The following is a 14,270-nucleotide window of genomic DNA, read 5'->3' on the forward strand; positions in this document are numbered from 1 at the left end:
ATTAATATGAACCCATAATTGGGGCTCCTGGGTGGCTCAGTCGGTTAAGCACCCGACTCTTGATTTCGGCTCAGGTCATGATCTCACAGTTAATAGGTTTGAGCCCCGCATCAGGGTCCGCGATGACAGCGCAAAGCCTGCTTGGGATTCTCTCTCTACCCCTCTCTCTCGGCCCCTTCCCTGCTCACACTCTTTCTCTCTCACAAGATAAATAAATAAACTTAAAACAAAATTTTAATATGAACTCATATTTATGATATGAAGTATGAACTCATGATTTATTTTCCTTTTTCATAACACAGTTCTCAGCTCACACTTATTTGAAAAGCCTTAGAAGCAGTGACAACGCAGTGACAATGAAGGACCCCTACACCAGGCTGTGGTCCCTATGAACCCTTCTCCACTAAAAGGAATCAAGGGCTACTGGAGAAATGGCAGATCCACCCAGGAAGCGGAAAATGCACGAGAGGAACCTTCAACATCTCACTGGCCAGAAAACAAAGAAGCACGCAAAGGTGACTGGGAGAAGGACCACGTGGTGCCGAGAGCCACAGGAAAGGGCTCCAAGGGGCAGAGGAGCCTGACAAGCACAATGTGAGCATGACAAAGGACCACAATTAACGGACGCACACTGGATGTATGAAAACTCCTGGTGTCTAGCGTGCGCTGTACCACCCTCCCAACTTCCTGTGCTTTGAAAATTTTCATGATAAAATATGGGGAGTGAGGAGCACTTTAAACTTTAAAATGATACTAAAAAGGGAGAGGGTGGGAAGAAGGAAAAACCTGAAACAATTCACTGTCACCATCGCAGATCACTAGGGCACCCACTCTTCATGCTAACAGAAGCAAGTAAAGGGCCAACATCAGCATTCTCCTCCCCCTTTTCTGAATGTACTATGTCTCAGGGTGACCAAGTAACCCCCAGTTAAGGAGTTAAAGTTCTTCTACACAGTCCAGCTGAAGCTCTCGGCTGTGAAAACACAGACTGAATTATGGGGGTAGGAATCACCACTTTGTGACACGGAGAAAAAGTTCATTGGGCAGGTGTCTATAACAGGGGGAACCACTAGTGAAAGGTTGATGGGGATGGAGGCGATGAAAAGAACCACCTGAACTCATTAGCTAGTCTAAGCATCACTAAGAGTAAGACATCCAGGGGATACGTACCTGCTGAGAGGACCTGGTATTAAAGAGGTGGAACCACCTATCAAGTATTAAGCTGTTGGGGGCATCTGGACGGCTCAGTTGGTTAATCAGTCCAACTAGATTTCAGCTCAAGTCATGATCTCAAGGCTGTGAGATGGAGCCCCGCATTGGCTCTGAACTGGGCAGGGAGCCTGTTTTTGAGATTCTATTCTCTCTCTCCCTCTGCCCCTCTCCCCCACTCGCACTTTCTCTCTTTAAAAAATTAAATTCATTTAAAGACACTGAACCTGAATTTAACTGAATGTTTCCAAGTACCCACTAGTCAGGGGGACATACGAGGAGGTGAACCATACAAAGAGAAGCATAGGACCCAGGACATTCTACATAAAAGCTGACCCAATTTCTTCACTAAGTCAATGACTTGAGGGAAAAGCAGAGGGTGGAGGAGAGGAAATGGAGGATTTCCTGACTAAAGGAGACAAGAGACACAATCACCAAATGAAGTGTTTGGTCCTTGTTGAATGTGGATTAGAATCATCCAGACCTATGAAGGACTCTTTAAGCAGACAGGCAACCTTGGAACGGAGAGTCCCTATGACATCAGAGAGTCCCCATTAACTCCACAAGTTTAACGATGCCATTGGAGGGGCAAAAGAAGGGCCATAGATTCAAAGATCTCTACTAAAATACGTAGACGTGAAATACCAGTTTCTATGCTTCACAAAATACACATCAGGGGTGAGGGGAAGGCAGAGAATAAGAAATAAAGCCAAGTGGGGAAAACCATGACCCCAGTGCAGCCGTGTCCTGATCCCGACGCATGGGCCTGGAGGACGTAATTACACTGCCCTCAGTACTCTGGGGTATGTTCCAAAATCCTCACAGTGAGAAACACTTTAAAAACTCTTCTTAACAAAAAAGAAAAAAATGTCATCAACTTGGATAAGCTGACCTCCACACCTGAGGAAGAGTATTTTGTAAAATCAGAAGTGAAAATAGAGCAAGAAAACATGAATTTTTTCAGTCAGGATCACTCTCACGCCAAGGCCACTCAGATACATCAGGTTCACAGTGCAGGTCTGAGAAGGGCGTTCACAATGCAGGGCGACAGCAGGCCCTGAAGTGAGCCATCGGGGATATAGACAGCTTCGATGGCGTGGAGAGTAGGGTGACCCCAGCAGACAAGACACCCAGGCCAGCAAGACCTGAGGGAGAGGCAGCGCTCTGGGCACCACAGTGAGTCTGGAGGCTTCCGCTCCTAAGCTCTGTCTTCATTTTTGATCATTAAGGAATCATTTAATAAAAAACCATTTGCCAAAGTCATCTTATTTTGAAACCCATCGGCCTCGGTCAGTCTCCTCGCATCTACTAAAACAGAAGGCATGAAACCAGATGTCCGTGAAGATGCCCTCCCGGTGCTTTCCATGGTCCAGCAGGTCGTGCTCTGCACAGATGTCGGGCAATCTGTGAGATGCCAGAGAGAGAAGTCTGAGTCCCAGCTTCACAACTCTAAGATTTAATGCAGGTTGTATTTATTCTGACATATGTCCAGCAACAAAACAGGACTTAGGTAAGGAGAGACTTCATGGGGAAGAATTATTTCAAGAGGAAGAAACGGGGCCTGTTGCAAGAGAGGGAGGGGGCTGTGGCTACCTGGGGAACGCAAGACTATGTGGTCTACAAGTATCTACTCGGGTTAAAAGCATGCATTTCTTTTTTTTTTTTTAATGTTTTATTTATTTCTGAGAGAGAGAGAGAGAGAGAGAGAGAGGCAGCATGAGCAGGGAAGGATCAGAGAGAGAGGGAGACACAGGATCTGAAGCAGGCTCCAGGCTGAGCTAGCTGTCAGCACAGAGCCCGATGCGGGGCTCAAACCCACGAGTCGTGAGATCATGGCCTGAGCAGAAGTTGGATGCTTAACTGACTGAGCCACCCAGGCGCCCCAAAAGCATGCGTTTTTTTAAATAGGACTTTTGACCTTCAAATTTACCAAGTCTGAAAGTTACACTCAGGATTTTCCTGCTTTTAAAAATAATTATAATATGCAACATCCCTCGTTGACGAACATCTTCAGTGAGTTTAATTCTTTAAGCACAAAGCAAAATTATTTAAAACAGTAGAAGCCTGGTGACAGAAGCTCCCCAAATGAAAAGCAGTACTAGCCGTGGCATGCCTTGGCCATTTCCAAGTGTAAATCCTACATGGAAAATGCCAGCTAGTTATAATGAAGGAAATGCCAAGCAACTGAAAACAAATGTGACAACTCACATTGAGTGAGCTCAGAGTGTGCACCCAGAAAAAAGTTCTTACTTTCCTCCTGCAGGGCTGCCTCCCGGCTTTTCCTTGAAGTGCACAGTGAGTTCTGTTCTTGAAAAAAGATCTGGCTGGCACTTCCTTTGCTGCCCTGGCACCAAGTTCACTGAGACACTAATCTGATCCACCCTGGAACATTTCCTCCCGTAATGAAATTCTCTCTCCAAAGACAAAGCAAACGATGATGCAGAATACAAGAAACTAAAATGCCAGCCATGGTCAAGGGCAGAGATAAGAAATGACACATCAGAAAGAACGCTTGGAGAGAACGTTCTAGAAGGGCCTGTGTCTGAGCCACCCAGAGAGCCCCTCCTGACGGAAGATGTGGCCCTGGCAAGTTACTAAGCAATGTAGGCCTGCTTCCTCCATCTCCAAAGTCAGTAATTATACATACCTATACATTGTTAAAAAAGAACAAATAAGGAAAGCCTGTGAAAGGAAAGCATTTTTTAAGCTGGAAAGCCTAACTCCTGTGATTCTCAATGTTTAAAAATATATAGCCACACATTTTTGTTACCAAAACTACCACAGCTTCCTTTAAGGACCTCGGAAATTTCAAAATCTTGTATTTTTTTTTCATTTTCCAAATTGAAAATATTAACTACGTTTTTTCAAACTACCCACTTAACTCCCTCTCAAGATGTAGGTATTCCTCTGCCCATCCAGGTGGGTATCTCCCTCTGGTCTGCTTGAAAATCTCTGAACTGATATAAGGTGTGTCATGGCATTGTCACACTCACCTACTAGCCTTTCCCCCATTTTCCTGCTCTCCCTCATTTCACTCAAAACCACGGGCCTAGACCTTGCTACGAAGGTGAAAACTGCACACAGCAATAGCACAGAAGAGTCACGTACTAACAGGAACATGAAATGATAAATCACTAACTCACAGCCTGGCATGGCCTGGACTTTTCAACTGCAGGATAAAGTATACCCTGTGACATCAGATGAGAAACCCCAACAAAGTCTCCTTGCTATTCCAGGGTCCCCAACAGTTCTTCAGGCTTAGGTGTCAATTCGGTCAGAAGCAGACCCATCCCAGGCTGGAGCCCTAGATCCCTCATCTCCTCCCCCTGCCTCTTCCCTCCTCTCCCAACCCGGACCAGAAGAAATTGGCTCCCGGGAATTGACTCTCCTAGTTCCCCTCACCACGGCCTTGCTTCCCACTCATGCACCAATCACTATATCCAATTTCAAAGGGAAAGCAGACACGCACTGAAGGTTACTCAGTCATTAAAAAAAAAAAGGAAATTCTGACACCTGCTGCCACATGGATGAACCCTAAGGACACCATGCTAAATGAAATAAGCCAGTCATAAAACAACAAATACTATACTATTCCACTTACATGAGGCACCTAGAGTTGTCAAACTTGCAGAGACAGAAAGTAGAATGTAGGGTTGCCAGGGGCTGGGGGGCAGGGAAGAATGGGGAGGTCGTGCTTAATGGACAGAGTCTCAGCTTTGGAAGATGAAAAATTTCTGGAAATGGACAGTGGAGATGGTTGTACAACAATGTGAATGTACTTAACGCCACTGAACTGTGCGCTTAAAAATGGTGAAGATAGAGAACGTTAGGTTATCTGTTTTACCACAATAAAAAAAAACCTGCATGCTTGTTTTTCTTTTTGTTGTTGTTGTTTTGAAGAAACCAAGATCCTCTTTTGCAAGTTTTTCTACTGTTCAATGGTGCTGGTGGCTCATTACAGAGCTCCTGACCCTCCTCACCCAGCCACGAACTTCCCTGCCCTGGCTTTTCAGAAAGGGCCAAGAAGTCTTATTTGTGATTGCACGCCATCTCTCATTCCCCACGGACAGGATACTGACATGCTGAGCCCATCACCTTCTCTGAGTAACCAACTACTTATTCATACCTAACGCAGGAGTCCATACTTGACTGCTTCGCTTATTTGCACCTACTATTTGCCGAATACAGGGCTCTATCTACCCTGGACACTGAGGGGTTAGTGGTGAGCAGAACTCTAAGAAAACTTTTATTTTCATTAGAGAGTCAGGCAACAAAGAAAGCTGAGTGACAGCAGAGGTAAGTGCTGCAGGGAATCCACCGGCAGAGTGGGGGAGGCGGTTAGCAGGGGGTGGTGTGGGGTCTCTCGGAGGGGGCATCTGAGCTCCAACCTGAAAGACGTGGCATAGTCCTCCCCCTCTTCTAAACAAGTCCCCACCGCTCTCTCAACATGTGTCTTTTATCCGACGAGGCCAGCGAAGTCCACAAAACCTTGATATTCCTTGGTCCATGCAAGTTAAAAAATAATAGTGACTTATTGCTTATGCCTTCTAACCACATTCATCTACAGATCTGCTGACAACTAATATTGCTCACCCATGGAATGCTCTATCTAGCTCTTCCAACTCTGCTTAAAAGCAAATAGAAAAAGGGGCGCCTGGGTGGCTTAGTCGGTTAAGCGTCCGACTTTCGCTTAGGTCATGATCTCGCGGTTCGTGGGTTCGAGCCCCGCGTCGGGCTCTGTGCTGACTGCCAGCTCAGAGCCTGGAGCCTGTTTCAGAGTCTGTGACTCCCTCTCTCTCTGACCCTCCCCTGCTCACGCTGTCTCTCTCTCTCTCTTAGAAATAAATAAAAAAAAAAAAAAAGCAAATAGAAAAAAAAAATTATTCTCAAAAGCTCTCCTATGTCTCCCCATCCTGCTGTGCAAACAGCCAAAATCCAATGAAGATATAAATCGTTCTTGCAGGCCACTCTTCCTGTCCCTGCCCACGTCCTGGTGCCACCCAGGCCCTTCCTACAGTTCTTGTTTGTGCTTTATCTGAGCCTTAAAATCCTGGGCAGGGATCCTTTCTCAGTGCTCAAGACACAATAAAATATTAAATGTGGTGAGTCAATATCACAGTGCAGGATGCCCACATAACTCCCAGAAGAGGCCTAAGTATCTAAATCAATACCACAAGCCCAAGACACAAATACCCTCCCCACTCTCTGCTCCCTAACCAAGAAAAGCAGCCCTGGAAAGAACCGCAGCTTACACAGGGGACCTTCTGTGGGCAATACAGCTCGAGAACATGAAGCATCTGTATGCCTGCCATGGGTCAGGTCCAAAGCAAATACTCAGCCAAGTGGAAACTAAAAAAAGCAGATCCTGGCTCAAGAGAAAGAATGTTCTAGGAATTCAACCTGCTCGGGACTACACTGCCGGTGGCGGGGGGGGGCAGGGGGGCCGGGGGGGGGAAGCAAGTGTAAACTGCTGCCACCTTTATAGCATGCAGTTTGGCAGTGTATGTACAGAAGGCCTTAGAAAGGACATCCCCCTGACACAATGTGCTCGTCAAGGGCCTTGCCAGCTCTTGCTTTCCTCATCCTCGGGCCCGCTATACCTGCCACTGCCAGGTTGCTCTCTGTATTCCCCCAGGGCCCGGTAATGCCAGGTGGGGGGAACCCCTCACGCACTCCCCAAGGAACCCGGACACCACGCACATGTCTGGTACGTGGCGGTCACCCAACATGTCACATGAATGGACTTTGAGGATGAAGAAGTACCCTGAAATAATATTTAAGTGTATGGATGTTCATGTAAGTTTTTAAAATACTGAAACATCAGAATCAATGAAGTATCTAACGAAGGACTGGATGAGTAAAGTTGAGTGCTGTGCCGCCATCAACTCACTGTGGTCTGAAAATGCTCCCCAATGGCTTCTGTAGGCCTCCCAGGTACAGAGATTCAGGAACTGAGCAGGGTCCCCACTCCATAGACTCCCCAGAAGCCAATCTAGTGAGAAGACCACACTCTAGACATTCCCAGCAAAAGCCTAAATGCAGAGAGCAAGACCAACTCTTTGGCCTGGGGTAGAGTGAGGGGAGAGAGATCAAAAGGAAACCAGAGAAAGGCAGAAAGCCCTGCTGCCTCACATCACACATCCAGCCCAGCAGCACACCCGTCCTCTCTGCTATGTCCCCTAAACACCAGTCAGAAAGTCACGCAACACTGGTATAAATAACAGTGTCAGTCTTAGATAACCATGTCCAAGCATGAGCACGTCCAGGGAGGCAGAGAACAGCACAGCAACCAAGCCAACATCTGACAGCAAAAGAGCATCAACAGATGAACAGAAGGTGTTCAAAAGACAGAGACTGTGTCCTAGAAACAACGGAACCCCCAAGGAAGGAAGCGAAATTCTCACAAATGCTTCATGCTCCAAGACAGTAAGAACGTGAATTCAGTAAAACAAGAACGTGAAGATGAGATGATGAAATTACACATGAAAGAGAGAGCAGACACCTAAGAAAATCCTGATCAAAAACAACATAGCAAGGGGCACTTGGGTGACTCAGTCAGCTAAGCATCCAACTTCAGCTCAGGTCATGATCTCACGGTTTGTGGGTTCGAGCCCTCCATCAGGCTCTGTGCTGACAGCTCAGGCCTGGAGTCTGCTTCGGACTCTGTGTCTTCCTCTCTCTCTGCTCCTCCCTCACTCATATTCATCCTCCCTCCCTCCCTCCAACCCCCCCTCAAAAATAAACACTTAAAATTTTTTTTAAAAAAAAAAACAGCAAACGGAGGAAGTTAAGCAAAGTGTGGGATCCAGGGCACAATTATTAACTTGGGGGAAAGGATTATGAACAGTACAGAGGATGCAAGTTGAAAAGACAAATCAAGAAAACCAGGAATGAAAAGCAGACAACAGCTCTCTAACATAAAGGATCTTTGAGGCAGGGATTCCAATAAATGAAACATAAAACACATTTTCAAAAATACATATACAGAACAAAAAAATGTTCTGAAATGATTAAAGAAATCAATCTATATATTTTTTTAATGTTTTTATTTTTGAGAGAAGGAGCATGGGCAGGAGAGGAGGAGAGAGAAAGGGAGACAAAGAATCTGAAGTAGGCTCCAGGCTATGAGCTGTCAGCACAGAGCCCGATGCTGGGCTCAAACTCACGAACCGTGAGATCATAACCTGAGCTGAAGTCAGATGCTCAACTGACTAAGCCACCCAGGTGCCCTTCAGTCTACATACTGAAAGAGCACATCAAGTTCCAGAAAAATGTAACAGAATGTACTCAAGGCAGTAATGGATCACAACGAAGTTGCTAAACTACTTAACTTCAAGGATACACACAGTTAAAAGTGCAAAGAAGCACATCACCTACAAGGGGATAAAAAGGAGAGGGGGGAAAAGAAAGCCAGCCTAAGACTTCTCCCATTGCCTCTTTAAATACAGGAAGACCCTGGAGCAATGGTCACTATACTCTGGATGGCCAGAGACTATCGTACCCAGCCAAGGTGTCATTCAAGTCCAAAGGCAAGGGACAGGCACTTACAAATGTGAGAGCTAACTGGGGGGAGAAAACTGTCATCTAGCTAATCAAGAGATGAACCAAAATTAAAGAGTCTATATTAGGAAAGCCCTACCTGAGTAAAAGCCTTAGATCAATTTAAATAGAGGACAGAGCCAAAGAATGATGGACAGCATGATGGCGGAATGAAAATTACAACGTCAAGTTAATAATAACACATTTTTAAATGAGAGACTGGAGAGGAAGAGGGGGTGCATAAAAAGGCTGGCATCCTGTCCTCCAGGCTGAGGAGTCAACAGGCACGGTCAGAGTTGCAACACTGCTCTAAAAAGCTGCAGTCCTACTCCTGTGACACTTTCACAAATCTCTTCCCTTAACCTTAGATGAACCTTTTAGAAAATAAGCTCTCACGTTAAGGAAACATTTTTGAAGTTTCTCTGGTTTTACTTCAGCTTCCTGTTTACTGAAAGCAAGTAAAACCATAACACTTTTATTATGAAACAGCACTATCAGGTAGGTTGCATTTTTACAAAGGTACCTCTGACCATCTCCAAAACTATTGTTGTACCTGTCCTAAGTGCAGTATCAAGTGCTCTCGATGAGGTGAACCCAGTGTGGCCAGAGGTTACTTTGGGTGGCTAGGATGTGGGGCGAGAGTTTTCTTCTTTGAACTTGTCAAGGGTTCATGGAGTATATTGAACATGCATGGCTTTTATCATTTGAAACCAAAACTAGAAGCTTCTACGTGTATCAGCACATGTACTCAGAAGAGTGATCAGCACTGATAAAGGGGTACAGAAGATTTCTTTTCCTTCTCTCTTACCCATTTAATTTCCGGAAGGTGAACGTTTATGACTCATGCAGTTAAAAAAGACACATCTTGCTTCAGTTTTTTAATAGAAGGGGCTTCTCGGATGCAACGATTGATCCCCAGCCCCAGAGGTGCTGGAGTGGCAAGCAGAGCATTAGACGGTGCAGGAGGACTGAAATACCAGAAGAACAGGGGAGGGAGACTGCAAAATTCCCACGGGGTGCAGCAGTCCGGTGATGCAGCACAAACGTGGAACAAGGGGGTGAAGACTCCCCTAAGTCAGACCCAGCCCTCAGACACTTCCGCTGCTCCCCATACCATTATAATAGGTGCATACACCCAGGAAGGCGTTCGTTATGTCAGAAACAAGATTCAGGAGAAAAGGGCTCCACTCATATTCAATGATACACAGCACCCCCTGGAACAGCACACCACGCAAAAAGCCTGGCATGCCCAAGGTTGTAGCTTTTATGTGCTTTTGATAGGTGGAAAAAAGAAAATAAAGAGAAAGAGAAAGAGAAAGAGAAAGAGAAAGAGAAAGAGAAAGAGAAAGAGAAAGAGAAAGAGAAAGAGAAAGAAAGAAAGAAAGAAAGAAAGAAAAGAAAGAAAAGAAAGAAAGAAAGAAAGAAAGAAAGAAAGAAAGAAAGAAAGAAAGAAAGAAAGAAAGAAAGAAAGAAAAAGGAGCTCATAAAAGCAGATGAGTTTCTAAAAGGAGTTACCTTCAAGCTTCACCAACATGCAGCTACTCAGCATGCTTAGACCTTAAGGTTTGGAATATTCCAACCGGAACAAAACTCACCAGTGGCTATGGCCCAGTAAACGTCTGATCCACTCAGTAACTCACCACATGCTATGGGAGAATAAACCTGGGACCCAGGCACTTGAAGCAGAATTCGAAATGGAGCGACCCGTGCATTGGAATCCAGCACTGCGTCCAGAGCACCTACCAGGCGACCTTCAAAAGAAAAAAAGAAAGTGCACCACTGAGCATGGAGACTGACCAGCTGCCCACTCCCTGCAAAACAAGGCAGTCTGCTTTGTGTCTAGACTTCACACCGGTAACCAGCAGGCTCGTGTCCAGTTCTTCAACTCACCTCATAAGAGCCTGAGCTCCAGGAGGCCCAGGGCTCTGGCTGCCTAGTACCACTCACCCCGCAGCTGAAACAGGGCCCAACGTTAACAGGCACTCGGTACAGATTTGCGGAATCCAACGACCACAGGAACAAGGGGCCCTGGACAAATCGCCTAACCTAGCTAAGTGTTTCTTTCCTCAGCATCTCACTTACAGAGGCAACAGGGCTCTGTAAATAAAGAGCTGGGGATCTGGACTCAGAATGTCTGATCCAAGTCTTGGATCCTCAACTTGTAAGCTGTGTGACCTTGGGCGAGTTACTTAACCTCTCTGTGCCTTGGTCTCATTTGTATAATGGAAAGATCACGATATATCTACCTCATAGGGTAAGTGTGAGAATTAGTGTATGCAACATTCAAAGTTCTTAGACTATTTATTGTCTGGCTATAAGAACTACCATTGTTCTCATATCATATCCTCAAAGGTAAGAGAATCATCTCTGCCCACTCTAAAAGTGGACTGTGAGAAGCAAATAAAATATTGAAGTCCTTCACAGACCAGAGAGTATACAAAGTAAGGGTCTATCATTCTGTTCGTGAATCACAGCAAGCACACACGCACACCCACACACCAGGGGGCAGACGATTCTGTATTGTCCCATTCCTCGTACAAGTGTTTGCCAAGCTTCTGCACTGTAAAGCTACTCCTTTTTCCCTTTGCAATTGACAAGTATTCTGTGAAGTTCTTTGGAACTATATTCCTCCTTAAATTTAACTTACTTATTTCTATCAGTATGGTTTCGTGTTTCCCTACCCTATCCAATATAGCACTGCGATCATTTTGATCGTTCACGTCTTTGACCTGGCCGGTGGGTGCCCCTTCAAACTGGTTTCTGTGTCCTTTGGACATGTTCCCATTATTCTACTTTCTGGCAAATATTCCGAGTTCATCCTGTACTCTTCCTGCTGTAGCCCTGGAATCAGCCATTTCTCCAGGAAGCCCTGGTTCATTTAGTGAAGAATGGTATTTAAAAGCCAAGATCTGGGAGCCGGGTACACTTATTGCTCTGGGGGTGCTTGCTCCCAAAACCTTTCAGTGGACAGAGCTTGGGACTGTACACATACGTATGTGTATGCGTACAAGTATGGGTATATATTTACATACGTATACACACATGTACTCATTGACATTTTCATTTTTATACTGATTATATACATAAAAAACTGAGTTCAGGGGCGCCTGGGTGGCTTAGTCGGTTAAGCGTCCGACTTTCGCTCAGGTCATGATCTCGCGGTTCGTGGGTTCGAGCCCCGCGTCGGGCTCTGCGCTGACTGCCAGCTCGGAGCCTGGAGCCTGTTTCAGTCTGTGACTCCCTCTCTCTCTGACCCTCCCCTGCTCATGCTGTCTCTCTCTCTCTCCTAGAAATAAATAAAACATAAAAAAAAAAAAAAAAAAACTGAGTTCACACCAACACCTCCAAGTACGATCCAATACCAGTGTTGCGATCCAATACCAGGGTCATTCCAGTTTCTTTCCATATTTCTTTCCAACTCTTCAGCAACACAGGAACTCGGCTTTCGTTATTCTTAACATATTTACTTATCTGATCAATTCTATCCCCTTTCTGACAGATGCCTTCTGCCCCCCATCTAGGCTCCAACTGACCATCCACCCCACGCATACAATCACCCTGATCTGTCCCAATTAATGGCTTTAGGGAAAGAAGGAAGGGGGCATGAATTTTTATAGCAATTATTCCTTAAGCTACTCAGTATTTTTGCCTTATTGGTTTGTTTGGACAGAGAGAGAGAACATACACATGCATGAGCCAGGGAGAGGGACGGAGAATGAGAGAGAATCTTAAGCAAGCTCCATGCTCAGCACAGAGCCCAGAGTGGGGCTTGATCCTGTGACCCTGGTATCATGACCTAAGCTGAAATTAAGAGTCGGATGCTCAATGGACTGAGCCACCCAGACGCCCCTCACTGGTTTGTTCTTGACTTGACATGTAATTGAGGGGGCCTGAAAGCTGTCAGCTGAATACAGGCGCTGCTGCTTTAACACAGAACTTGCACATCTGCTTAGGGGAGCTCTGGGATCAAAAGCACAGGTGGGGAGCACCTGGGTGGCTCAGTAACTTAAGCGACTTTTGAGGACTCTTGATCTTGGCTCAGGTCATGATCTCATGGCTTATAAGTTCGTGACCCACAATGGGCTCTCCACCGGTGGCACGGAGTCTGCTTGGGATTCTGTATTTCCCTCTCTCTGCCCTTTCCCCACTTGTACTCTTTCTCTCGCGTGCACAAAATAAATTTAAAAATAAAACTTTTAAAAAAGCAAGGGGAAAAATAGTGGGGGAGAGGGAGGGAGGCAAACCATGGTGGGGAGGGGAAGGGGGATGATGGGCATGGAGGAGGGCACTTGTGGGGATGAACACTGGGTGTTATATGGGAACCAACCTGACAATAAACTATTAAAAAAAAAAAGCACAGGCAGGAAGGCAAGGGACAGGTCAAGTTAAAGTTACATTTGTGTAAGATTGATAAAACAGTTTTGCCTGTCAAGGCTTGGAGGCGGTGAGTGATAGGGAAGCAGAGACTAGAAAGGTGCTAAAAACCCCACCCATCCCACACGCAGACCCAGTACTTCCCAATTTAAGAGATCTGTTGTAGAAGCCCTATCTAGTTTGCTAGTAAGAAGAACCTGAGCAACAAAAGAAGAACGTGAGAAGGGAGGGCAATAGCCTGGTGTCGCCATAACACAGAAGCGGAAGCCTTTCTGATTGGAAACAGTGCTTTTTTCTTCTTCTTCAAGACTCAAGAGCTTTTGTGACGGTCAGGATGTTTTATACCAACACAACCAACCTGGCGGGGAGGCGGGGAGGATGACAAGGAAGCGAAAAGGGGACTTCTAGTTTCAGCTCCACCACGTAAGGAATTTGAAGTCCTCACTCCCATCCTAACAAGAAGCTGAACAAATCTGAATATCCGTGGCTTTTCTGGGACCCTTCAGAGACCGAAGGGCCCAGGACAAAATCATAACCCAGAAATCCAGAGAGAGGAGGCAATCCAGTCACAGGCCCAGGTCTGTTCACCTGAAGCAGAAGCCGCTGGGGCCATAAACTGACAGGAACACTTAGATGGCAGTTTCGACAAATTGCTGGGGGGCTGAATGTGGACTAGCAGGAGAGTAAGAAACTCCTGATGGCCACAGTCTTAGGTTTTACCTGTACAGGTTTCACTACCAGGAACCCCACTCAGTTCTCGCTCTGAAGAGCCAGGAAAAACCTCTCATGGTCTCCCAGAGCATTCCCCATAACACAGGCCTGCTCTCTGGTGGGGGGTGGAGACTTTCCACAACCTTATCCCAGCTGGAGGAGGGGCGTTTCTCTGACTCCAGCTGCCTTCAGCCTTCTGGTCTCACCTGGTGAAGGGGGAGGGGTCAGGGTAAGAGAGACCTCCAAAAAACACTGTCCAGAGCACATCCCAGGGACATAGACCCACTGAAAGACCAAGAATCTTTGATAAGATTTACAGGGCGCTTGTTCTCACCATACTTTACCACCACATCAGCAGATTCTGACATAATGACACTTGGGAAGGACTGGAAGACTCTCAGACTCCATGTGAGGAGTTCAAGTTTTTGGATTTTTTT

The 14,270-nt window shown here is 45.9% G+C and overlaps 1 protein-coding gene across 4 annotated transcripts in view; it reads right to left on the reverse strand.

Moving 5' to 3' along the window:
* Positions 1 to 14,270, reverse strand: part of TBC1D8 (TBC1 domain family member 8) — a 122,749-nt gene that overhangs the window by 62,135 nt on the left and 46,344 nt on the right. For 3 of the 4 annotated variants that reach the window (XM_039253123.1, XM_039253121.1, XM_039253124.1), the window contains exon 2: positions 10,344 to 10,499. In XM_039253123.1, coding sequence (XP_039109054.1) covers positions 10,344 to 10,499 — 156 coding nt within the window. The remainder of the gene's footprint in view (positions 1 to 10,343; positions 10,500 to 14,270) is intronic. The other variant, XM_039253122.1, reaches the window with a different exon arrangement.

Source organism: Hyaena hyaena, unplaced genomic scaffold (genome assembly GCF_003009895.1).
Source record: "Hyaena hyaena isolate Hyena2069 unplaced genomic scaffold, ASM300989v1 scaffold_438, whole genome shotgun sequence".
In the NCBI taxonomy this organism is placed as follows: Eukaryota; Metazoa; Chordata; class Mammalia; order Carnivora; family Hyaenidae; genus Hyaena; species Hyaena hyaena.